This window comes from Ammospiza caudacuta, chromosome 1 (genome assembly GCF_027887145.1).
Source record: "Ammospiza caudacuta isolate bAmmCau1 chromosome 1, bAmmCau1.pri, whole genome shotgun sequence".
Lineage (NCBI taxonomy): Eukaryota > Metazoa > Chordata > Aves > Passeriformes > Passerellidae > Ammospiza > Ammospiza caudacuta.
Window position 1 is genome coordinate 102,736,794 of NC_080593.1, and position 26,560 is coordinate 102,763,353.

Here is a 26,560-nt window from a genome sequence, read left to right on the forward strand (position 1 = left end):
AACCAAATGGTGAATGGGAGTCATATTATAGATGACTAGATATATATTGTGTGTGTGTGATGTAAATACATACGTTTTACGTGTGTATATATTTACATTAAAGTGAATTCATAGGTTTGCTTTCATCCCTTCTAAGTGTAAAAAGGAACTGTATTCACATAGCCTTTAAAAAATTGTTTGTTTTACCATGTTGTGTGTAAAAAGAGTGATAAGCAGACTTCCTTTTGGGTTTTTTTTTTATTTAGTTGGTAAGAGTAGTTGTTTTGATGTTATATAGCCTACCTTTTTATAAGGCATTTTATTTAATACCACATAATCAGCTACACCCAGAAAAGAAGTGTACAAAATTACTATAGGTTGTAACTAAATTCAAAATTAAATCATGGAATTGTAGATTAGCATTTACCTGCCAACTCATGTTTGAATGGAGTGATTACATATAAAGTTTACAACTTAACATATGAGTTGTCAGTATATGAAGTATAAAACAACAGTACAAAAAAGTTTGATATTGAATGGTGAGATTGGAGGTGTGGCTGTTTTAGTAAGGTAGGTTCTTTCCTTAAGCAAGAGTGCTAAACAGCCTTACATGTAGCCAAATGGAAAGTAATACATCTAAAAAGAGAAAAAATATATGGGCTACCATAGAGCCTGACACCAGGGATGTGAGATGTCATTAAAAAAACCCAAATAAAGAAATTCAAAAAGCCTAATGCCACTCTACATAGGTGAACATCATCCATGTTCAAGAGGAAGCAGAAGGATTGTGCAGCAGTGGCAGGGGGCAGTTTCTTCTGAATGGTGACGGGCATCTCGCCTGTGGAGCTCCAACGCAAGACAAGAAGTGGGAAGTGTTCAGAGTAGAGTTACAAAAAGTACTTGAGGTCTGAGAAGTCTGTACTCCAGAGAGAGACCTTGAGCTTTATAAGTTAAATACTTCCCTACTTACCGTGCCAAAAAAATGAAGGGTGACTTGACTGCAGCCTGAAAGAACTGACAAAGATACAAGGTGCTTCCATTTTTTAAGGTATCTCATCTAGTAGAATTGATAATAGGAGCCAACAGTTAAATGGTAAATCTAGGCAGTTTCAGGCCAAAAATAAATTTTCTATTTTTTGCAGCCAGAGTAACTGGCCATAATAAATAACTTATTTTAGGATATCATGTATTCTTATTCTCCAGAAGTGTTGGAATAAAGACAAAGTGTCTCTTTGTAAGAAGAAAAGGAATAGTTATAGGCTGGAGGCAGAAATTTCTGGGTAAAGTTTTACAGCACAATAGGTGAAAGCTTAAAATATGATGAGAAAGGTGTGATGGTGAACCTCAGGTATATAACTGTGGATATCAGTCCTTACTATGCCTGGACTCAGCTCAGCTCAGGACCATCCCTGGGAGTGCTGCTGCCAAAAGACACATCAAACCAGGTGAGGGGAAGGGCCAGCAGACACACTGGAGCTAAGGGGCACCAGGAGCCTGCAGGTCTGTCCTGGGGAAGGTGCCTCCTAGACATTTACTAGTTAAAAAGCCTAAAAATAAATTTAGGCAGGGGCCCCTGCTAGTTAGGCACTGTTGCTTCCGAGAATCCACTGGGCTGCTGTGTTGTCTGCAAGCTCTTACATCATTTTCTCATAGTTGCCACTCTTAGACATGAATATCTTTCCTGCTTCCTAATTTATTTTTGCAGGCTCCCAGGAGAGCACTGAGTCTCCTTCACCAGTTGGACATTTTCTGAATTGGCATACTCAGCTACATGTGCAAAAGCAAAAACAGTATACATGTGTGTGACAGCGTGGTCTTTGTCTTGTGTAAATTATACATTTCTAGGAGTTAAAATTTTTTAAAAAATCAAACATTTACTGATTATTTGTAGATTTTATGTAAAGCTCTTCATTTTGATACATGAATCAGGGTCTGTTTTGTTTTACTATGTCAAGGTATTGCAATATCTGTATGAGGAGGCTTTTTATTATTCATCCATGATGCCACTTTAGCACCTTGTACTCAAAAGTTATACACTGGTAGTCTTAGGCAGTATTAGCTGCCCTTGCACCCACTCCACAGTTTTTCTCCATGCTTTATGAAACATCTTTACATAGAGAAAAATTCCATCTCAGAGGAAAGCCTGGAGAGTGATTGTGTTCTAAGTGCTGAGATATTGCATTAGTGAATTGAACAAATAAAAAAGAAGATCCTTCTCTTCTAGTCTCAAAGTTAATAGCAGTCTTTAAAGCTAATTGTTATAATTACCAGAAAACTAATTGGATCAATTTTTTTAATACACACCTTGTCAAATTTAATTTTTAACAAACGCTGATATTTTCTGTACTTCTCCAACACTACATGTTTTTATTTTTACAGGTATGATGGTGCCATCTTTGACCTCAGCTGTGTATTTCTTCGTGTTTTTGGGCCTGTGCACATGGTGGTCCTGTTGCCAAGCATTTGATCCGCTGATATTCAGCTGTCTGTGTGTATTAATGGCTATATTCAGTGCAGGACACTTGATTGGACTTTATCTGTACCAGCTACAGTTCTTTCAGGAGGTTGTTCCACCAAAAGATTTCTATGCCAGGTGAGAAAAATTCCTTTCCTGTTTAATTATGGGCACATGATGCAATGCTCTGTTTGTCACATGTTGATGCAAATGATCTTCCACATAATGCTTTTGCAAATTTTACACATACCTTCTTGTTCAGTGGTGGAAGAGTCAAATCTTTTCAGAAGGAGTGGTTTTGAATGACAGTGTGGAAAGTCCAGACTGGGTAATTGCAGACAGAGAGCTGGAGCAGGTTAGGAGGGGAAGGTTACTTTTGTTTGTTGTTTTTTTCTCAGAGTGTTCCTCAGATGTGAGTGTGAATGATTGGGCTAATGTAGGAATTAAGGAAATTGATGGCAATATTGATACAAGGGCAAATATACAAATGCACGTTTGGTTTTTTGTAGAAGAAAATTAATTCTCTGGTGTCTAATGTCATAGTGCCTTAACTGGAGCAAAATGCTTTTGTGGTGCCACTGTTGTGTGCAGAGGCTGAGGGCTGCTGGGGTCCTTCATGTACTGTGCATATTAGGCTGATGATATAAAAAATTTCTCTGGTCACATAGATTTGTATAGAACATGCTGATCTTCATACCAACAGCTCCTTACCTTAAGTAAAAAAAGCAGCATTTCTAGTTAATTCTGCAGTAAATATTGACTGGCTTGTGATTTCACTGACCCTTTAATTTTCTACACACTGCAATCTAAAATAAGATTAAGTAATGGATGTATTTTGCTCATTAGTATTTTTTTTTCTGGTGGAGTGTGATGACAAATTTGCTTTTATGGTATGTTTTTTGAATGCTGTAGTAATCCTTATATTAAGCTAAATGTGAACATTAACTTTGTTTCTAGTAAACCTATTGTACCTTTTATTATAAGCTGAAGATGAAAGGAAATTAGAGGTACTGTGGAGAATCAATTAATTATTTATCTCTCAATGCACTAATAAAAGCAGTAAAATTGAGCTATCTAGCTACCGTAGCTGTTACTTTAGTACTTATTTTGACATTTTATTTAATACAGGTTAATAGATATGTGTGTTTTGTGATACTGTAACTGGTGACTTGTGGAGTCTGACTGGGAGGGCATAACGTTACCTGAAAAATCAGGAAAGCCTGCTTAGTTTAGGTTCTTTTGTGCCACCTAGAGGTCGAGATAGGAGAATGGATGATTTCTAATGCCAAGAAGCTGAAATGCTCTCAACTTCCCTAAACCTTTTATATTACTTCCTCCATGTATTAAGAAAATAAAAAGAGAATGGATTCAAAATTCTCAACCATTTGGCTTTGAGGATATCTACTCAGTTTTTAGCAACAGACAGCAATGACATTTTGTCAAGAAGAAATGCAATTTAGCTGCAATACATGCGACTTTCTTCCTATGCATAATTTGTGAAGTCCTCTTTATCTCTTTAGTATTTTTATATTAATTTTAAATTAATTTTTTAAAATTAATTTATGTTAAGATAATTGTTTTGAGACAATTATCAAGACATTGGTAATGTGGTAATTTCTTTAGTAATTTCTTTTAGTAATTTCTTTGATTGTAAATAATGTGATTCTTTGTTTTATGGCAAAATTTTGTCAGTACAAATATGGCACTTTAACTTAGTCATTAATTTTTGAAATGAAAAAATCAAGCTGCAAGAAAGTTGTGTCTGCCTTGGTGTAGAAAAGAAAAGCACCTTCGGAGTTTAGGTTAAAAAATGTCCCAGCATTGGATTTCAGAGTACATACTGACATTTTTGTAAACAAAAAAAAAAATGATGTTACCTTCCTGCAGACTTCCTCTTGAATTGGTACTATTGAATACTCTGCCTTTTACACAGGAAATCATGTGAGGGACTGATGTTCCAAATTATGTGTGAAATTATGTTTGAATATGCACAACAGCCTACACTCAACTTACGCACAATGGCAGCAGAAGGAACAGTAGCAGTATTCCTTGTTTCTTTATTTGAAGCTCTTCCTATTCTGGATCTACTTTGATCTGCTTTCAGGGAGGTGTCTTTGAAGAGCATCAAGGCAGGTGTTCTCAGAGCTTGGAAGTGAAAATCTTAGTGTGAGCAAAGGCCACTAATGATTTTTAATGATTGACTTGGGCTGATATATAAGCAGTGGCTAGAGGAGGAAAAATGAGAGACATGTATCAGAACACTGCAGAAAAAATATTTTAGCATTTTGCATCCTAAAAGAAAATCAATACCTTGCTGTTTTATGTATAATCTTGGTTTGAAGATGTGCTAAATATGCAGAGTTCTCATTAATACTAGTACATGACTTCCATAGGCAAACTATATGCCAAGAAAAGAATTTGATTCCCCAAATTCTTTCTACAAGAAGGACATTGAGGTGCTGGAGAATGCCCAGGGAAGGGCAACAAAACTGGTGAAAGGTCTGGAGCTGAAGTCTTATGAGGAATATCTGAGGGAACTGGAATTGTTCTGCAGAAGACACAGGGAGAAGCCTGGAGAAAGCTCAGAGGTGACCTTGTTGCTGTCTAAAAGCAAGTTGTAGCGAGGTGGGGGTTGGTCTCCTCCTGAGTAAAAAGCATCAGGAAAAGAGGAAATAGCCTCAAGTGGCACCAGGGGAGGTTTAGATTGGATATTAGAAGAACTTCCTGCACTAGAAGAATTGTCTGCCATTGGAAGAGCCTTCTCAGGAAAGGGGTTGAGTCACCATCGCTGGAGATACTTAGAAGATCTGTAAACCTGGGCACTTAGGGACATGGTTGAGAGATGGATTTGGCAGTGTTTGTTTAATGGTCGGACTCGATGATCTTAGAGGTCTTTTCCAACCTAAATTATTCTGTGATTCCATATGAAAGAAGGACTTTTATTTCTCTGTAAATTTTTGAGGGCCCAATCCCCAGAAAAAGCTCTCCTGAATTTCAAGGGCAGATGTGAAACCTGCTCCTATTGGGCTGCTGGTGGACATTTTTTTTCTCAGCAGAAGGTAAGTCTGGTGTTTTTAAAAGCTCCTTTCTGGATTTGAGTTCTCAAGTTTACAAGAAATGTACAAGTGGTTTCTCTGATCAATAAAAAATGTGTTTTTTTCTGAATAGTAATGCATTCAGCTTGTCAGATTATCGATTGATTTCAGACTAAATAAACTACACCCAAACAAACCAGAAAATTCCCAAGTTAACAGTGTTATTCAGCTAAGACTTGCATCACCCTTGAGCTGTTCCTTCCTTTCAAGAACCCTTCAACTCAAAAAAATACACCATTTGTGATTGTAAGAAGTGACTGAATTATGTCACCAAAGGAAAACAGTTTTCCTGGGAGAGATAACCTGACATCTGGTGAATTTACATGTTTTACTCTGAAATCTCATGGGATTGTGCAAAGTACTTCACCCCTGAAAATGGGATATTGTGATAACATAGCCCTGAGTACTTGCCAGAGTGATATTACTGGACATGGAGGTATTGCTGTCCTGGAAGTTTCACATCTGCTGCTGTGGCTGTCTGGATCTGTGATGTGCAGGTAGAAGTGGCATAAACACAAACATGCTGAAATGCCATGAAGCGAGCACTGGGATCTGCAGATTGAAAAATGCCCAGTGTACTGAAAAGTCTGAATATAGCTGATATATCAGGGGTAGGCATGCTGCCAGCAAATCAATATTGCAAATTGATGCAATATCTCAAATATTGCAATATACAAATATTGCAAAGATGGGGGGAAATAGCAAGAAGTATCAATTTAAAGCAAAATTCAGAAAGTATCATGTTTCTACCATAAAATTATTTTCACCCAAGTTAGTAAAAACAAGAAAATGAGGTAAAATAACTTTAGAAATTAGGTATACGGTGTCACGGCCTGAAAAAATACACAGTAATATGTTCATCATTTTTCAGATTGCTGCCTCCTTTCTTCCTGATATTGTTTATTTTGGCAAAAGAATGTAATTGGGGAAATGATAAGGCCTTGCCAACATGAAGAAATAGGATCAGTGCAGTGGTATGAGGTTTGCCCTGAGTCAGTAGAGTTATTCCTGTCCAAAACTGTGCTTATAAGCATATTAATTTAAAGATCCAACAACCCAATGTAAATTAAAATCTGTGTGCTTTCCTGTAGTTTAGGTCTGTCTTGCTTGTAGTTTTCAGGCAAGTAATGTTCCAAATAGTTTAAATACAACTGGTTTCATCTGTAGAAGGCACCTCCCTTACAAAACGAAGCAAACCTAGGAGTCCAGGTAGTGTCATCCACTTCACAGTGGTACCTTATTTCACACCTTCTTAAGTGAATGGGAATTTGGAATTACACAGCTGATTGCTTTGCTGCAGTGTGAATTGGGAAGTCTAGTCTAAGGAGTTTTGTTCAAGAGGAAATTTTCATCTGAAAGATGTCTATAAATCTATTTAAGCAGGACTTTTAAAATAGGTTTTACAGTGACTAATAATAATCCTACTTAAATTACTCTTTTACTTTTGGAGAAAAGATAGCTGCTACAGATGGTAGATTTAGGATATTCAGTTTGTTTTCAGATTAATCTGAGAAGAGTCCAGTCCAAAATTCTTCCTTTGGACTTCCCTGGAAGCTTTGACACAGATTTGGATTTTGTAGTCCAAATACTCTGTTCAACCAGTGTTATAAATGCTTAAGCACTGTCTCAAAAATGTTCCTGGAGTTGTCAGATCAGGGTCAGATCAGATCCAGCTGTAATATTTTTTCCTAAGTTAGACACTAACCTTGCAAATAAAATCCCATTAGGAGAGCAGATATTGCCAAAATAGTGAGATGTAGCTGATTGATTACCTCTGCAGGGCAAGGCACTGATCTCCTGCTCTGCTGCTGCTCTTGCAGCTCCACTGGGGCCAAGAGCTGGGCAACATGTTTCACCTGAGCTGCAGCCACTGCTAGTTCTTGCTGCAGACCCTCTTTGGCACCTGTCTCAAAGGTGACTCACATCTGAGAGGCAGAATTTTCTTAACCTTGTAGGAAACTGAGGTTTTTGGGGTTGCCTTTTGACTTGGTCACAAGCCAGTCAGTGAAAAGATGGAGCTCATTTATGTGTGCTATACTGAGCTGCCCTTTGGCTGCAGTAGCTTTCATGCCTTCTGCCTGGTATTTTTAGGTGCTTCTCACTGTGGTACTGCAGTACCACTGCCAGGACAGAGGCCAGACCCTTGGATATTTGCCATGTAAAAACACTGCACTGCACTTGTCTGTTTCCATCATCCTCTATCAGCAAAAGGACACTTTGCAGTTGCAGAACATGCTCCAAAACATACCAGGCCAGCCACCATGTTGATTACCATGACCAGATTTGATTAGAGAGCCACAATTTTGTCTCAGAGGAAGAGACATTAGGTATTTGTCCTTATTCTTACAGAAATTTGCAGCTGAGTTTCATACTAGCTCTATAATGTACCACATTTTAGGGTTTAATTCTACTTAGAATGTTTTAGCTTTCTCAGAACTTCAGCTTCTTTGTATTTGTTAAAATATATTTTGGAAAAGAAGTGAATGATTCTGTTAACAACTTAGAAATGCAAGTTTGCTCTCCTGTTGACAAAAGACAATAATCATCCTTGCTGTTATCATCTCTTTCGAAAATATGAGGTAGACTTATTTGGGCTCCCTTTATAATGAAAGGTTGGATGAGGAAAAGACAAGAGAGGAAATAGTAAGTAGCAATTTGCCTGGAGAGCAGTCCTTCCCATCCCCATGGTATAGCTGTCAGCACTCACCATCACCACCCCGCTGCATCAAGTGCCAAATCTAGCCTTGGAATAAGCAGGCACAACTTAATTCATGTTACTGATATTGCACCCCAGGTGATTTACACATCTCTGTCTTCCACTGGGCTTGAAATAGGTGTAAACTGAGACATGTGCTAAGACCTTTTCAAAACAATAGTTTTCTGCATGTGGAACTGACTGGTTTCCCGGTTGTGTTCTGCTACAGTGGTGAGCCTGCCACTGGTGACACCCCTGGCAGCCTGGTGGGGCTGGGCCTGGTCATGGAAGGTTTCTATTAGTGGAAAGTGGGGAGCCTTAACACTCCCAACAATGACCACACTGCATCTGAAAATTGAGTGTAAGCTGCAAACATAGAAATCAGCCACTGTCATGTGATATAATGTTGGTGAACTGCCTCTTCCTCAATGTTTCCTGCATCCAGATAGCTGTGTGTTGCACAGAGGCTCCTCTTCCTTGCATGCATTGAACTACTGAGGTCAGAGGGAAGTGATGAAGATCTTAGAATTGCTGATATTCTGTGATAAACTTGCCTGCTGATTCCGATTCACCCGAATTGGGTGTGCACTTCGTCTGATGATGTAGCCATCAACTTTTGCACACTCTCAGGCAGCTTTGACTCTTCTGTGGGCAGCACACCTCTCTGCTAGCAGAAGCTCTGCTCATGGGTGGGGTGAGACAGAGACCGATCACTCCACTCCCCCATACACACCATGTGTTTGCAAGTGGCCAATCTCAACAATGACACTTGAACAGACTCCCTGCCCCTCACAGCCTGTCCTGGGTGGACATGAAAAGGGTGACTGCAAAGAAGTGACCCCTTAATTTTCTCTTTGTATTTTCTGGAAAACACTTATCTGCATTCTATGATCATTGTTCAAGTGCCTGAAAACAAGGACAGAAAAGAGACAAAACCCCTCTCCTCCTACCAGGTTTGTATTCCTATTATTCTGTGGTGTTAGGAGACATGGATTGTAATTAGCAAACTTCTCTTGGATTTACAAACTTGTTTTCTAGAGGTCTGCTCAAGAACAATGATGTTTGTACTCTGGCATCACCAGAAATTGTGATGAAGAATATTTAACACTCTGTGTTTTCAGCTCAGTGTATCAACATTAACAAATTAATCATCCCACATTCCTTGGAGGTAAAAAAGGCAGTCCTGAGTAACCTCAGTCAAGCACACACTGGGGAGTTAGTCCTTGTCCATGCAGGGGCAGTCTACACCAGTTTCTCTAAACACTCATGGAGTGGAAGTGCTTAATCTCTTGTTTATACTCATTTAGCTGAAATTTGGAACTTGCTGATAAAAGCTGAGCCAATCATGTTCAATTTATAACCAATTTAAAATCAGCTGTTATACCACTTTCATTTTGAAACTGGGTAAATTCCAAACATTTCCTGGGCATTATTGTTCATTATCCCATTATCTTCTTTTCCATATCCTGCTATTTTACTTTCTTTTTATGTTTAAAGCCAAATGGGAATCATAGCTTATATTTCTGCCTTAGTGCCCTTGCTGCTAAAAAGGAATATTTTCTTTGCTCATACTTTCTACTGCAAAACCTCTTGATGAAGGTATCCATCACTCTTGTGGTTTTTTTCAACCTGTTTCACTGCCAGCTGAGTAAGTGGAAAATCTCTTTATCCTCTGCATTCATCACTGAACCTAGAAGGCTGCCCCAATGTGACTGAAAAGTATCATCACTCCTTTTTCAGAGGTGGAAAAATTCCCTAACAGAGAAGTTAGATGAATCAAATAACCCTCCCAAGATAGCCAGAACTTGGAATAAAGCGCAAAGCTTTGGCTGCAGTCTGAATCCTAGATCACAGACCAAGTTGCCTCAAAGTTAAAATAGTATGATGCTACACTTTAAAACAATTTCTGTTCTTCTGTACATGTCACTCTAAGGGGTAGCAGTAAAGCTCTTAGGCAGTTGCATGGTTAATTGTTGTACCAGGTCACTTGCATGCTCTGGTCAGCACCACCCTGCTGAATGCTGATGCTCACTGGGGTTACCTGAGCACTGTCTCCTCCTCCTCCTAAGTGACTTCTGCTGAAGTTTTACCTGAGCTCTTCTGTTCTTCTCCCAGCACCTGAGCTTAGGACAACAAGGCTGTCTGTGGTCTGCACTACTGGTTGAGTTTTAGGAGCAGACTCTCCCCCTTCTGCCTGTGAGAGACTTTCTGACCTGGGGCTGTTGGTTCCTTTCCTTTCAGCAGCTCATCTAACTCATTTTGAAAAACCAATAGCCTCAGTCACTAATTGGCTCAGAAAGCCTGTTTTAACCATGTCATTGCTAAGCTATGCCATTTTTGAGCTGTGCCTTCTCTTCTGTGCTCGAGTGTCCAAGTTCACCCTCTTACAGGGGGAAGCCTTTGTGTCCATGGATGTTTCTGAACATGCCTTTGGCTTTCCCATGCTTTCCACATGAGTCCTTAGAAGCCTGGGCCTGTTTTCTCATTACTTTCACCTCTGAGTAGAAGGTCCAACTGAACATTAAATATTTTTAATTTTTTCCATGCAGCTTGGGTGTTGTCCATACTCAGGTGGTGCTGTTTAGTATTAGCTCCTTTTCATTCCCCTTTATGGTCACAGGGAATATGTATGTACATGAGGAGGATGAGTAACTGGCAAATCACTGGTGCCAACCAGCCTTCTCTGCTGGGGTGATTGTTCTCTCTCATCCTCATCCCAGCAAGGCTGCCTCACTCCTGCAGCCTCCATCCTTCAGCTGCAAACACTGAGTTGCCTCTGGTTCGTAGCTGAAATTATTTGGAATAAAAACCCCAAAATTCCAAAACCCTGCTGCATTTAAAATATTTTGATTTTAGTGACAGAAAAAACCCCAACTATTTGCCTAATTTTATTTGAGAACAAATTCTATTTGCCTAACCTCAACATGAGCCAGGCTGCTGCTATCAAAGCAGTGACAATGCTGGCCCTGGTGAGGAATAATCATGTTGGTGGAGTCACTCTAGCTAAGTTATCAGGCAGGAGTCCTAAACCAATTTCTCCTGCACGTTTATTCCCACTTCACCACCTTCTTGCTATCCTATCTGGCAGTTCTCCCTGTGCCAGATGCTCAAATGTCTGATGGGAATGAAAAGATATTGGAATCTCTGCTTCAGTACATTTCTTCATCAGATGAGAGCCTCTGGAAGTCCCAGCAGAGGCCCCCAAAGGCTACAGCAACTTGCTGCTTTTCTGGCTCACTGATGTGCTGAAAGGAGCAAGGTCAATGTTGATGATCACTAGAAACTCGGAGCAAAGTTGAGCTGTGTCATGGATAATGGAAAGATTTGGGAATGCAGAGAAGAAACCCATTCAGAGGATAAATCTTCATTTAAGGCTTTTGAAGATGGCTTTTGTCTGTCTCAGTAAACAAGGGATTAATAGACCACACCTATTTTTGGTGATAACAGTGGTCATTGACCTAAATATTGCTTCTAAAGCAATGAAAGCTTTTTGTAATAGAGAGTCAGTACAAAGCTAAATTATTGGAGGAAATGTGATATAGAGCTCACAAGTCTTCATGTTCAGACTTAAATTCCCCTTAGGGAAACTGTTTTATTTCAGACATGTGAAGTATTTTAATGTCTGAAGTTTGGTCATTTTCAGCAGATGCCCATTTCTAAACAGCTTCCAGTCACATAGTCTTAGAGAAAATTTGATTATCTGGTTACTTCAAAACAAAAAACAGTTTATAGAGTAGATACTATTTATCATCTTAGTTTAAAGTTGTTAATGAGCTTGAAAGCAAAGTGATTCTATTGCAACTGCTCATATGGTCCTTTTTTTCTCCTTGAATTAAGATTTGTGTTGTATTTACAGGTTTTGCAAGCTTTTATGTAACTCACCATCCTTAAAGACATCTTTTCTCTACAGCTCCCTGATTAATGGCTCATAATTTCTCTCTGTCCTCATTATATGGATAATATTAGCACACAAGTTTTAAACTACTCACTTTTTCATGATATTTCTCATGCAGTAGATGTGCATTTGAAATTAATTTTCCTTTAAAAGAAAAGTCACTGATGTTCAGAAGAGGGTGGGAGATATACAAGGGCTGGTTTTGTCATTGCCAGAAAAGCTTTGATCCAATAGAAGCTATGGAAACCAAAAACCAAAACTTGGTAGGAAAAAAAAAGGACATAAGACATCTGCTAAAGAGCTATAGAAATTTGATGACATTAAAACAAAAGTTAGAATGATCTACTTACCTACCAAGTAGGTAAGTATGCCTGTATTGTGTATGCCTGTATTACAGCGTTGGGATAGCAACATGCTGAATAAAAGCAATTCCAGTCTTAGTGTACATTTACAGATATTTAAAAAAAAGTTTTGAACTGTTAAGCTGAAATTTATCGTAATGCTCCTCAGCCCAAAAAGTCAACTTTTTGTATGGTCATTAATATGGCACAGTTCCATCTAGCCAGTTCGGAATTATCCAAGTCTGAACCAAAGCAGAGTCTAGGGCTTTTTAGAGCTAAAAATACTTGCAATGCTCTTTAAAGCTCGTATCACTCCAATATGAACACATTTAATGACTTTAGTCCAGCTGTGTACTGAGGTTTGTATCTCCCTGCACAGTTGTCCTGCTGAGCTGAAGGGGAGGTGTGAAGGATCGACTCCTTTTCTGTGGAATTTTATAACATGATTTGGAAAGACAAATGCCAGTTTTTCCATTCATTCTTTTTTTTTTCCTTTAAAAATCCATGTGAAACCAAATGCCTTCTGCTCTCTTTAACCCTAATTCTTTGGGATGCCTTCTGCATTTCAGCCAACTTTTCCACCTCTTTCCTCCCAATGTTCTGCTATTTCTGTAAAAATGTGGTGTCAGTTCAGTGTACCCTGGAGCAGTAGCCCCAGTATGGTCTGAACTCCCAGCCAATAGCCTGGGGAGTAATGACTTTCTGGAAGGCCAGGATGGGTCTGAAGGTACCACAGACCTGGCTGAGTGTTTTCCAACAGCATGTGTTGCTTTGGGCACATAGCCCAAAGAGGAGGAGTGGAGTAGCTTGTAGCATTCTCTTGGAAGAGGCATTATGGATATGAGGTATGGATCTTAACTTCTGTGTAGCTCATCATCCAAGTATGGAAAACTCAACAGGATGGCTTGTGTATGAAAAGGGAACTCCTGACTTTTAGGAGGATTGTGTAGGAATTATGTTTTATCTATGCTAATTTATTTTCCATTTCATTCCATTGCATTCTCTTTCTTACCTACAGAACACTTTCAAGCCTGACAACAGTATGCACCTCTTTTAAGTCAATGTTTGATAAAAGGTTCACTCTTCAAGCAGTGTTTAGAGTTTGGGACACAGCCGTTTCAGTATTTAAAATATTCTTCATGAGATAGTTTTCAGTGCTTGTACTGTGAAATATGAAATTTTGACTTTTCTGCCTGTCTTTCAGTCCTTTTTGCCCCAGAAAAATAATATTTCTACCACAACCACCACCATTTTCTCCAAATATACTATTTTTTGCCTATTTTTATGGAATTTGTTGCTCTCTTTCCTCCCTTATTCTCCTCTTGTTTGCTTACTCTACTCTTCTTTTCTTCTCTCATTTGGTCATTTTTATCATCTCAGGTTTAGGGCTCAGTTATTCAAATGTCAGTCTCAATATTTCATTCTCCTACCCTAGACTTGCAGACACCACTCTCATTTCCTTTCATATGAGGAGATTGAAATAAATATGCAATAGAAGATATCCAGATGAAATAAAGATTCAGACAGTTCCTAAAATCCAACACAAATTCAGAAGTTCTACAAGGATGGATCGTGCAAATCCAGCACAGCACATTAAAATGTTCTGATGCCATTGCTGGGACCATGCAATAGGTACTGGCCTAAAAGAAGAAAAAAATATAAAAAAGCATCTTATAATATTAAATGCTAAATCAGAAAATGCAGCTCCTAGAGGGGTTTGATGCAGACATTTTCTTCAAGCTGTAATCTTCATGCAAACTCATAAATTATATGGAAAAATTGCCCCCTCCTCTGTTGTGTTGTGAAAAGTACTGTGTGCATGAGTACACAGAGTTGTAGGAAGATTCAGCAGCTGAACTGGAAATCTCATCTAGACAAAACTATTACAGAAGCTAAAACTCATGAAAAAGAATAAGAGACAGTAGAAGATTTTCTATCAATTGAGGTCAAGATTGGATGCCATTCTGGACTATAAACTCCTATTCCACCATAAGATCGTTGTTCAATAGAGGAATTATTGAGTGTCCTATATTGTGCAGGAAGTCAGAATTATTACTTCCTTTCCTGGCCTTGAAATTTACAAGGCAAATACTTGCCTGAAGTCAACTCTTAAAACATGAGCACATGCAGGATCTGAACTTATAAATATGTTTTTTAAAAAAGAAAAAATTCCAAATAATTTTAGTGAATGTAAAATTCACAGATCTAACAGATATGTAATGACTGCTTTGGTATTCTGTATATGAAGCTTATTTTTGTTTACATAGGTATTTTTTCTTCATATGTAGTACCGTGAGTAATTATACCATTTCTTATAATACATTAATGAAATAATTAAGTAATTCCATGCAATAGAAGTTTTAGCAATATAGATTTTTAGTAACTCTGACGGTTCCTTAGGGGAAATTACTGTAGATGCAACAGGAATTTGTTTTTCTGTTTTCAAGTGAAATTGAAATTTGTCTTCTGAATTTTAATGTTAGACTAATATAGAAAGTGGGAATTTTGTATGGTCACAGTTTACAGCTTTGTTGGGAAATCATGAAAGATAAAGGTGCATCTGCTAGAAGGATGATTTACGGATTCAATACAAATCTTTTCCAAGAAAACAAGCTTAAAGAATATTAACTGGACAAAAAGATGTCACCTTTCTTTTAAGAACACTTTTTCACTGTTAGAGCATTTCTCAGTCAGACGTTTAAGTTCCTCTTGGCCTTTTATAATTTCTATAACTTTTTCCAAATTATTATTATTCAATTATTATTTCTGCTATGTATTTTTCAGAATACCCGTGAGGACTTTGAAAAACCCAGCTTTAGTTCCTTGCAAGAGTAGAAATACTAATCTATTCACATCTTGCACCTCCATTTTATGTGACATTGCATGCAGTCTTTTGGAAACACAAATTCTATCCATTAATAAATAAGTCTTATAATTTGTTTTGTTTATATTCTGTATCCAGACACACAAGTATTTGACTTGTTTGGTAGTGGGTTTCTCCCACTTAGGGCTCATTCTGAGCTTACTGATGGCAGACATGTATGTTGGGTAAGATGAAGTCACAGCAAGATCAGAGTTGGACTCAAGCACAGCTGATTGGGATCAATACCGAATGTAAAAAAAATCTTTGCAGAATGGAGTATGCAGAACTCAATAATGACCTAATTTGTATTGCTTATACATTTTATGGCAGCCATCCCTGAGTAATTAGAAGCTTTGTGTAAGGGAAGATGGTTCCATTCCTCTGAAAAATGTTCTGCACCAGCAGACATTTTTGGAAATGTTCATCATTGAGGAAAATGATGAAGTATAAATGTTGAGTGAGTGGCAACTTGTGGCATTATTGGAGGCCAGAACAGACAGAATGAGCATTCCCAAGACAACAGAGAATTTTGAATGCGATAAACAGAGAAAGTTGTGTTGAGTACATTGTGACTAACAGGTCTCAAAGCCCAAGGAGAAATCAGAAATGAGGAGCAGTTCCTCTACATCCATGCTTTATGAGACAAAGCAAAATACATTGAATAAATTGAAGTTAAAGACATTAAACTACATTTCTGGCCATGTGGCAACTTAGAGGGAAAAGATGTGCGGTAACTTATTAATATTTGCTGAATGCAGGACCAGAAGGGAGCAGAATTAAGTCCAGTATTATAATGTACAAATAATTTGGAGCCAACAAATGAAGCTAAGAGAATGAGAATATAACTGAAGCATAATAAAATTTCCTAGCCATTAGGATTATGTGGAATGTTTTCTTTTCAGTGGAGATAAAGTGAAACATTAGTTGATCTGGCTTTCTAGCTATAGTATATTATAAAACATACTACAGGAATGGAATATGTGATATGAAGGTCATGTCTGCTTGGCAGAAGGTTCTGAAAGCCATCAGGAACTTTCCCTCATTTCTGTAAGAAATACTCATCACTAACTGTCAATGGAAAGACTTTGCATTTCAGTAGGAATTGGATTTCACTCTGATTCTGATGCTTATGAGAAATAGGGTGAATCATACTGTGCTTGCCTAGAAAAGCTTGAAACAAACCAAGGATGGAGAACTGTGTTGTGAAACAGAGGTAAAAGATGAAACTAACAGAAGCTCAGCAACTAATAGGAGCTCAACAACCCTGATCATTGATGAGCAAAAATGACAAGTCAATAGGAGAGAGGAAAGCAGACAAACAAGATGTTCCTATTTGCTGATAGAAATATGAACAGAATACATTCCAGCATGCATTTCACCCAGATGGAGCCAAGCTGTAACATCAACTCCAAATGTTCTTGGATGCTATGGAAGTTTGAGTCTGAGTCAGCTCCAAACACAGCTCATTCAGCTCCTTTAAATTACAGCAATTTACTTTGTACGCAGGACTTTTTAAATGTTTTTTTCCCAACTTTGTATCTACTCAACAGCTCTGAAAGGTCCTAAAGTTTATATCTTTGGCCTCTGTTGACAATCAGAATGAGAAGTGAGCGCTGATAGATTGGTTAATAAGATGCTATGGAGTTCTCCTTCTGTGAGTTAATGCTATTGTGCCCATGCAGCAAATCCTGTTAAGAACAAATATAATATTTGTGCTTTGCGGCATCCGAAGGCAAATTTCAGGCAGCACACCTCTGTTGAATATTGCTCTTACTCTTTGTATTCATACAGCTTTTCATGTTGGATCTTACTAGGTTAAGGAGGAACTAAGTTTTTAGATACTCTTGAAAATTAAATCCCCCTGCAGAAATTCTTTCATGTTTTGGGTTTGTTTTTTTATTTAATGTGTTTGGTTTACCCTTCCAAAGGAACAATAGTTTGGTTGGGATTTATCATTCTACCAATAAGAAGATCTTCTTAATTGTCTCTTACACCTTGTTTTGGTAAAACATGAAAACTCTCACAGACATTATGGTGGAAAAAGCTTTTGTCAATAGACCAAATATTTGTAATGAATACTGATGCATGCTACTGGTAGCTCATGCCCTAACTTTTGAACTCTATAAGCTATTTTATAATAAAACAGGTTAATTATTGTTTCCTATTAGGTTTATTTTTCAGTATTTAACACATCTACTAGGCATCTAACATCTTGTTTTAAACTGAAAATGTTGGGAATTTTTTTTAATACTAAGTGGGTTTTTTTGCATTATTGCGAAATCCCAGTTTTTCCAGAAACATCAAATATCTCATGTCATTGATAATACTTCTAATTAATTTTTCTTCTTTTTCTTTCCTCAGTTATTTGATTATCTGAAACAATACCTTTTCTGAATATTTTCATTTTTTGTTCACAAAAACTATGAGTTCAGTAGAGCCCTGTATGTTTCTAAACATTTGCATTACTAGATAACAATTTATTAATAGTATTAGGTTTTTAAAATAAAAGACCCGTAAACTGTTCAGTGTGCCAAGAAGATATACTTTACAGCTGTGTCCTGGCAGGATGACTGAAATGGTGTTACACGTCAGTTTACTAAATCTCTCTGAAATGTCATGTTGCTGTGATTTGCCAAATGGACTTACAGCCAGATTTTCTCTTCCCACTTTCTGTAGCTCTGGATCTACGGGGAGCAGATCATTGCAAGTTTTTTCATAGGACATAGTAGATGTAATGTTATTATACTCCCACTTTTCATGTTGAAAAGCAATTGTAAAAACCCACTTCTTTTGACTAAATATGTGGAATGAAAATACTCACTACATTTTAGATGTGATGGCAGGTGCTATTTTTGAACAGAGCAATTGGTACTAAACATAAGCTAAAGTTGCCCTCTGAAATATTTTTAAACATTTTTAAGATTTGGTGTTTATTATCTAATGTGGCTGCTTTGGTTTTTTTATATTCACAGGTTGTTTGGTGTCACTTCTCTTACTCAGACAAACTGCTCAAGCACTTGGATGATCATCAAAAACCAGGAGTTACATTGGTATCACCACGCCAACCCAATCTTACTGCTGGTGATGTACTACACCCTCGCGACTCTCATCCGTCTCTGGCTGCAGGAGCCCATTGAAAGGGTAACTTCCTCCTCTCTTCCCATGACTGATGGCTGGGAGACTGCCCAGGGAAAATGCTCACTAACAGAGGTGCAAAACTTTAGGAAAATTACGGGAAATAGACAGCAAGTGCAAGGTGGTACTTTGAATTTGGAGTTTTCATTCAGTTTGTCCAAGAGTCTGATCTAACATGGCTATTATTCTTAAAATCATTGGGACAATTATGCAAGGAATGCAATGGCAGAGCATTAATGCTTTGATTTGGAAAGCAGGTATTGATATGCTGTAATGGCTGGACTTGATTCACTCAATGATCTGAAAGGTCTTTTCCAACCTAAATGATTCTGAGTCTGTGATTCAAGTTTAGGTGCTATCAAGTGAAATGCCAGCACCTAAGGCTTGTCAACCAGAGCAGAGCTAGGATTTTTGGCACAGGATGCAGTAAGACAAAGCATATATTTGTAATTTTATCAAAGATATAGAAAAATTTTCTTAAAACCTTTCCTCCTGTGTGCATGAGCAAAAATCCCAGCTTTCATTTAAGAGCAAGAGAACAAGGAGAAAAAAAAAAAGTAAACCTTTACTTCTTCCAGTTTCAGAGGAAAATGGGTATATGGGAACCCAGAGGTATCTTAAAAGCTTAGAAACTGAAAGTATAAAAAGGATGATCCTAGGCATTACTTATATTAATTTCCTGATCCTCAGAGGCCTGATGGGAGTTTTCAAGTTGAGGTTTAGTAGTGCTGTAAACCACAATGAAAATACTCATGACTCTGCTGTGAATTAGTGGAGTTTGTAGAGGCAAATAAAAATGTTGAAGGTTTTCTTATTTTAAGGGTATTTCTTTATATAATGGATAATGTAACCATTTAACATTTAAAAAGGCAATCAAAATACATCACTTCTGAATTGAGATGTCTGGTATTTGGGGGTTACATATCCCCAAATATGTAATTTGGCTTCAAAAGGTGACCGATGCCTGAGCCATCACCTTGAGCTATTAAAAAATTGTATCTTAAGTTCCCAAAAATCTTAATACTCTCTTTACTAAAGTCATATCATTGTGATCCAGTACCCTCTGGCATTGGGTGTTTTTAGGGTCTTTTTCCTTTTATTTTTTCTGCAGCTGCAGCTTCTGGAAATTAGATTTTTCTTTTCTCTTTTTAAATGAAACATTAGATTTCCAGATAATAATATGATTTTAGCACTGGGGCTGTAACTAGAGCTTCACATCTCACAAACTGCTTAGTAAAACCATGAAAACTGCCCACAGAGGAGTAGCCACATGTGAAATGCAGTTAGTGTGAGCTGTGTGATCTCAGCAAGTCTGGGAATTGATTACCAGTACCTGGGTTGTTTTCATCCAACAGCCACCATCTAAAGGTTTGGTGTTGGACCTAAGTTAGTTGCTGTGCTTTTTTAGTGGAGAGAAGTGGGTCTTTCTGTCGAGGAGAGAGAGAATGCTGCAATTTCCTACAGGGACTTGAGAGGAACTATAGTGGTCTTGCCTGCAGTTCTTTTTTTTAGAGTGCTTGTGGTGTCTGAGATAGATATTCCCATAAAACACTAAAACCAGTCTCTGAGAACTGCTAGCAAGTGAAATTAGAGATGCTTTCCAGGCAGTTGAGCTAGAGTAAGTATTAAAAGACATTAATTTAAGAAACATTGATGTCAAGTTCATGGCTACATGAAAGGCAATACCAAGTCTTGGCACTCCCAAGGGAACTTCACATGCCAGGGAAATGATGCTTCCCTGCAAAGATAAAAGATAGTTTGAAAAAAGAACACTGTAAAAAAAGGAGTATCCATGCATTAATGCTTATTTTTGATGCACAGGATGTTAGTGATGCAAGTGTTTGTCATTAGAAAGAGATGCTGAGATTTGCAAAATTTACTGTATTTTCTGTATTTTGCACATATCCTCCTTATGGTTTTGGGTTTTTTTTTTTTTTTTTCTACATGCATTTATTTTGGTTTTGTTTAGTGGTGTCATAGATTAGGATTTAAAATTTCTTTTACTAGCTCTTCTCTGTAGACTGCATTCTCAGTTTTTAAAATCCAGAATAATTCTAGGTATCATTGAAATGTTTTTAAACTTGTGTAATTGTGGTGCATTTGATTCATTATGGAGCTAAGTAACCTGCTTTTTCAGTCCCCGGTGATTTTGAAGTTACTCTGTATTTAGGATCTCACTACTAACCTACCTGGTGTTTAATAAATGGCAAAGACAAAATGCTATGAGGTGTTTGGTGTAAAGAAGTTGTTCTCTATATGCTGCTGTCCTGTACAGTAAGAAGTGGCTCACCTTAGGAATTTTGTTCAAAAGTTCTTGGACAAAAACTGTTTTGAACAAAACAAGAAAGAAATACTTTTTCAGTCTAAAAAGATTGCATAAGCTAAATATAATACTGATGTAGCTGATGCTAAAAAGCAGAGTAAAACATGTAGACCTGATGGGTTTTTTTCTTCCTTGTGTGAATTACATCTTGGGGTCCTCTTGTGGATAAAATTCCACCTGGATGGCAGCAAAAATTGTCTTTGAGACAGATACTCTTGAGAGTGTCTCTAAATGCTGCAGGTGATGAATAATTTTACAGAAACACACCCCCACTTCAAATCTCCAGTTTCAGGGTTCAGTTTTTTGTGTGTGCACCACAGTGCCAAAGAATGGCATGCATGAAATTTCAGTGTATGCTCTCCATATGGGATTCTGAATGGATCTTACTCATGCAAAGTGGCTGCGGCAGTCAGTGGAAGATTTGCTTTTCTTATGCTTTCTGGTTTGGATCCTGAATTGTTCTAACATTGAGTCTTGTGAAATTCTACCTCTGCAAATAAGAAAAAGCAATCTGTCTCTGGAGATTTCAGCTCACAGTTGCAACTGCTGGTGCTGAATAGATGAATAGAGCCCATTCATTCTGTGCTGTGAGTGGTAAGTAATAGCACAGGAGCCAGCAGAGCTACAGCAATTGAATGTAGAGTCCTCTTAAAAAAAATTATAACTGTTTTAATTAAAAGGTATTTAAGAATTGCTGAGAAAGAACTGAAAAAATTAGGCAAGTCAAAGGACTCTCACAAGCTGTGCTTCTTTGACTAGTATTGTCTTTTCTGACTTTTCTTCCTCTTCTGAGAAAGAAAAAACAAGATTTCCCACCCTTCCCTGTTGTGTCTAAGGCTAAAAATATCTTAACTAAAATGATTGTATGTGTCTTAGGTCTTTTGTATTGTTTTTGTCACCCTGGTGCCAAACTAAATGCCTTTGATAAGCAGTTCTTTATGGTTCATATTTATATTAAAGTGTCAAATGGCAGTGGCAAGTATTTTAAGCACAGAATCAGTTTATTTCATCTTACAGTTTTGCTAGGAATGCCCTTTTACTATCAAATATAAATATAAAATCATATGTGAAATGTGCTACCATTTCCTCTGAAAAGTGAAACTAAATTAATAATCATTGCTTATCTAAGTCAAGTAAAAAATAGGACCTTGCTGCTAGGATTGGAATGAGGAGAGTTTCAAAATGAGCTGGGATGTTTGGATGTCTTGTTCTCACGGGTAGCTTTGCAGACCTCTGCCCAGCACCCTGATTTATTCTTGTATTACATCAGAGGATTTTGCTTAAGCAATGAGAACAGTGGCCACCAGCAGGCTGCTGCTCAGGAGGAACAGTGCAGGAAGGGCTCTGGTAGGGCTCAAAGAGAAGCTGTAACCTATTGAGGTTTGCACTCCTCCTCAGCTTAGTGACAACATTTGCCATCTCAGATGGAGAAATGAACCACGTGGATTAGAGACAATCACAGAGTCATAGGACAGTCCCGGTTGGAAGGAACTTGGGAAGGTCATGTGAAGCAACTTCTGAGAGAAAATCAGATAAGATTTTCCAGGGCCAAATCTTTGCATGGTTCATTGTTCTCATGGTGAAGGGGGAAAATAATTTAATATATATATATATACATATATATATATTATTTTAAACTTTTTTTTAATACTCAGAAGGTGTTTCCCTGAAGCAAATTATGTCCTTAGTCTCCTCTCCTATAACTATGCCTCCCTGTGAGAATACTACCCTTGTCTTCTCTAAAACTGTAATTTTATTGCCATAAATTGGAAAAAAATCCCCCTGATTCCTGCATCCTTCAGCTTCTCCAAGCCTCTAATCATCTTGACAATTCTCTGTGGGATCTTGTCCAGATTTTCTCTTGAACTGGGGATGCCAGAATTGCATGGCAGGTAGGGCCTGACACTTGCCAGGCACAGTGGAATAATCAGATCCCTTGATCTGCTGGCAGCGCTCTGGCTGATGCAGTCCAGGACGTGTCTGCCTTCCTTGCTGCTGGAGTGCAGTCCACTGCTGGCTCTTTTTCAGCTTGCTGTGCACCAGAGCCTGTTCCACAGAGCTGCTTCCCACACAGTCTGTCCACAGCCTTTACTGTTATGTGTGTTTATTCCAGCTGCAGGACTTTATCTTTGTTAAAACTCATGTAGTTTTTGGTGTCCCATCTCTGGGTGGTGAGTCTTTCTTCTGGCCCGTTCACAAATTTTATTTTTTCTTATCTTCCTCCCAGTTCACAGATTTTATCATTCACAAATTTTGTGTGAGTGCAATTCCATCTAGGTAGTTTTGAATAGGATTAGACCTAGTGCCAGTCTCTGAGAAGCTCCACTCATAGCAATCTGCCTTTTTGTATTTGAGCCTTTACCCTACTTGAAGAAAGGCATTTTAGCTAATTCTCCACCCATCTTGTGCTCCATTTGTCAAGTCCTTATCTTATTGGCTTGTCAGCAAAGTTATTATGGAACAGTGGTCAAAGATTCTGAAATAGCATACACTGCCTTGAAAATTAGACATTGCACCTTGTGGGTTTTATATTTTATGTATTTCTATATGCTCATGGTATGATTATATGGTAAACTAAGGTAGTACCTGGAGGTCTGTGTAATTCTGGTGTCATGTAACCAGCAATTATAGAAAAGCTGTCAATATTTCTGAAAATGTCATCTCAGAGTCATCAACCATAAACCAAGTCTGTTAGCCACTAATGGTGGCTAATTATGGTTAATATGGCTAAAAATTTGTTAATTAGCCTTTAAAAGGTGCTTCAGACATGCTTTGGAGAGGGAACACCAGTGGGGGGGAAATTTCAGTTCCTCTGCTAAGATTGTATTTACAGAGCTAAAGCTAGTGCTGTCATTTGTTGTCATTTAGCAGACACCTGATGAAGAGAAATCTGTCAGCAGGGAGGATGACAAAGAAATTCCCTGCAGCCCCATTCCAATGACAGCAGAGAGGAGACGCAGTCTGTGGTATGCAAGCCACTACACAACTGATGAGAGAAAAGTAAGACTGGAGGGGGAAGGGTCTCTGCATTACACAATTACTTTGAATTAAGGGAAGCGGTGTTACGTAGATTTCAAGATCTCCATGTGTGATTATATAAATCAGATAAAATATCTGATTAATATAAAAATCAAGGCTGCATGGCAGAGTAGGATAGGAATGTATTTTGTAAAAATGAATGAAACAAAACCAAGAGCTAGTGTAAGGATGTAAATGAAAAGCATGGTCTATGTTTTTGGTTTACACATTTAAGAAGTGTAGGACTGGGCTTTTGGCTTGGGGCCATTATCTTTGAGCAAACCAGCTAGAAAGTCTGTTAGGGAGTTAAACCTGGTGTAAAGATCTGATCTGCCTTGTAGCTACTAATTAGCACTGTCACTGGTGAGTGGGGACTGCCAGCTTATCTTCTCCTAAGCACACTGTTGTCCTTCTTGAAGATACAAAGCAAGGCAGTTTAGGCAGCTATGTTAAATATCCTGGAAGGATCCAGCTTTCTACCACCTGTCTGCACCAGCTGCACAGCAAAATTTCATTTGTTGAGTTATTGTCAAATTTGGGACATATGTGTATTCATATATACTCAATCCACATATATTCAAGCCCCAAGAAATCCACTATAATAATTGTAATGGGAAAGGAGCTGGCAAATGGATAAAGGAATGTATTTTATATTTGTATCACCATTTTATTGGAACTATTTTTATAATTGTAGTAATTCTAATGATTGTTTAAAAACTTAGTTTTTAAGCACTGGATCATTAGAAAGACATTAGAAAGCAGTTAATCAGTATAATGCAATACTGATTAATTCTTTGACTTAGTATCCAAAATTTCAATACAACATTCTCAGTTCTGGTTTAAAATTTACAGGAGCATACAGTAAAATTATGTCAATGCTATGGCACACTGAATACAATTTTATGGTATTGTACAATTCTGCTGACTTTTTAAGAATTCTTTCTGAATTTCTTGGTGCAAATCTGCAAAAGTCAGCACATATACATGCATGTATTCAAGAAGTCATACTTACTAATGCTTGAGCTGTGCTTCTGTAATAATTTGTTCTTGCATTGCTTTTTGCAGCTTCTGTCAATGACCCAAGATGAATACAAGCCATCGGATGTTAGTATACTACTAGTCTTTGTAATTTCGCAATTCTTCTCAATGTGTTTAAATACAAACAATGATACATACAGATAAAACCTTAGATGACATTTCTAAAACTTCTAGATTTATGGTTAGCCTGCCATTTACCCTATAATCTTGATTATCCTAAATGTAATTGTCTTCTGCTTCCTTAATAATTTCCCTTAGAAACTGTTGATTGATCACTTGAAATAAACTGCTTGTAGTAGTACCAACTGGCAAACGATCTTTGCTATTTCATTGGGTTTGAATAAGATATGAAATGCTTTCTAATGCAAGCCACCTTTAAATTTGATTTAGTTTCTTTGCTATATTTTTTATTTCATTCATGTTGGAATGCTGAGGCCCTTAAAGCATGACCGACAGCACATATGTGTTCAATTTGCAGATTACAGAAAATCCAAGTCTTTATTTGAGCAGACAGCAAATGATCCATTTATCTTGACTGCTACAGACCTTAGCAGACTCTGAAAGCAGAAAAGTCGCCTCTGTTTAGCACACACAGGAGAATGGAGATGGAGATGAATTTTAGGAGCATCCGTAGCCTAATCTAAACGTGCTCCACAGCCTGTACTTGGTGCAGCTGGATATGACTGAACATAACCCAGATACTATTCTGAAACAGTTCACAGGCTGTTGCACATGCCTGTGAATAGTTTGGACAAGGAAGATATGCTCCTGTTTCACAGCCTGAGCAGAAATCAGTCTTGAGCACATATTGCCATCACTAACCCACAGCATGTGAATTTCTGCCAATAGGAAAGATATTGATGGTTGTGATTGCTGGAGCCCTTAGTCAAACAAGCACAAGGGCTGAAATTGAAGTCACAAAAGTAAAACAATGAAAGGGTGTTGAGTTAGCACTACCAAGTGACAAAAATGTACAATCAATAACAATGATTACCACAAGTGGTTTTATTAACAGCTGCAAATTTAGATCTCACCACTAATAATTCCAATTGGAAAGTCATTTATAGCCATTATTTTAATAACTACTGGAAATAACTAGATGTGAACTGAAGTCTGAAAATCCTGATGTAGTAGTTTGTCTAAGAAGAAGGATGAATTTTTAGTTACTTCTATTAGTATGACATAAAAATATAGCAACAATAAATTTTGGAAGCTGTTCTGTGTTACTTTTGCATGCAACATGACTATAACATATCAGTTTCTTGGAAGTAACTGCAGCTGCTTGTTAAACTCTTTTAACATTGGCACTCGAGTAGCAAAACACAGAAGTAGGAGTCCCACCCCTCAAAGAGCCATGGTAAATGCATTGCCTCTCTCTGGTGTGCTGGCAGGTGCTGCTGGTGACAGTGAACGGGAACCCTGCAGACTATCACACCATCCACCCTGCACTGCCACTAGAGAATGGCCCAGCCAAAGCAGACGTGTACTCCACACCACAGTACAAGTGGGAGCCCTCGGATGGCGTGTCAGGTAGCAAGTTGCCTAGGAATTGTCATTTTTTCCATGTGTTTTTCTTATTCTGTATTTCCAGTCCCTGCCTCTAGCATTTCTTGCCATTTTGGTAAGCTCTCTGGGCCTGTTAAAGTTGAATAATGCTGTCACCTTGCAATGATGGTTACCCATACAACAGTTTTGTAACCTGGGCTCTAGGTGTATACCATCC

At 37.9% G+C, this 26,560-nt stretch overlaps 1 protein-coding gene across 1 annotated transcript in view; it reads left to right on the forward strand.

The window, feature by feature from the left end:
• PIEZO2 (piezo type mechanosensitive ion channel component 2) overlaps window positions 1–26,560 on the forward strand; it is a 236,417-nt gene that overhangs the window by 119,715 nt on the left and 90,142 nt on the right. Inside the window, exons 6-10 of the mRNA XM_058820732.1 lie at window positions 2,359–2,572; window positions 18,296–18,464; window positions 23,650–23,781; window positions 24,865–24,903; window positions 26,229–26,367. Coding sequence (XP_058676715.1) covers window positions 2,359–2,572; window positions 18,296–18,464; window positions 23,650–23,781; window positions 24,865–24,903; window positions 26,229–26,367 — 693 coding nt within the window. The remainder of the gene's footprint in view (window positions 1–2,358; window positions 2,573–18,295; window positions 18,465–23,649; window positions 23,782–24,864; window positions 24,904–26,228; window positions 26,368–26,560) is intronic.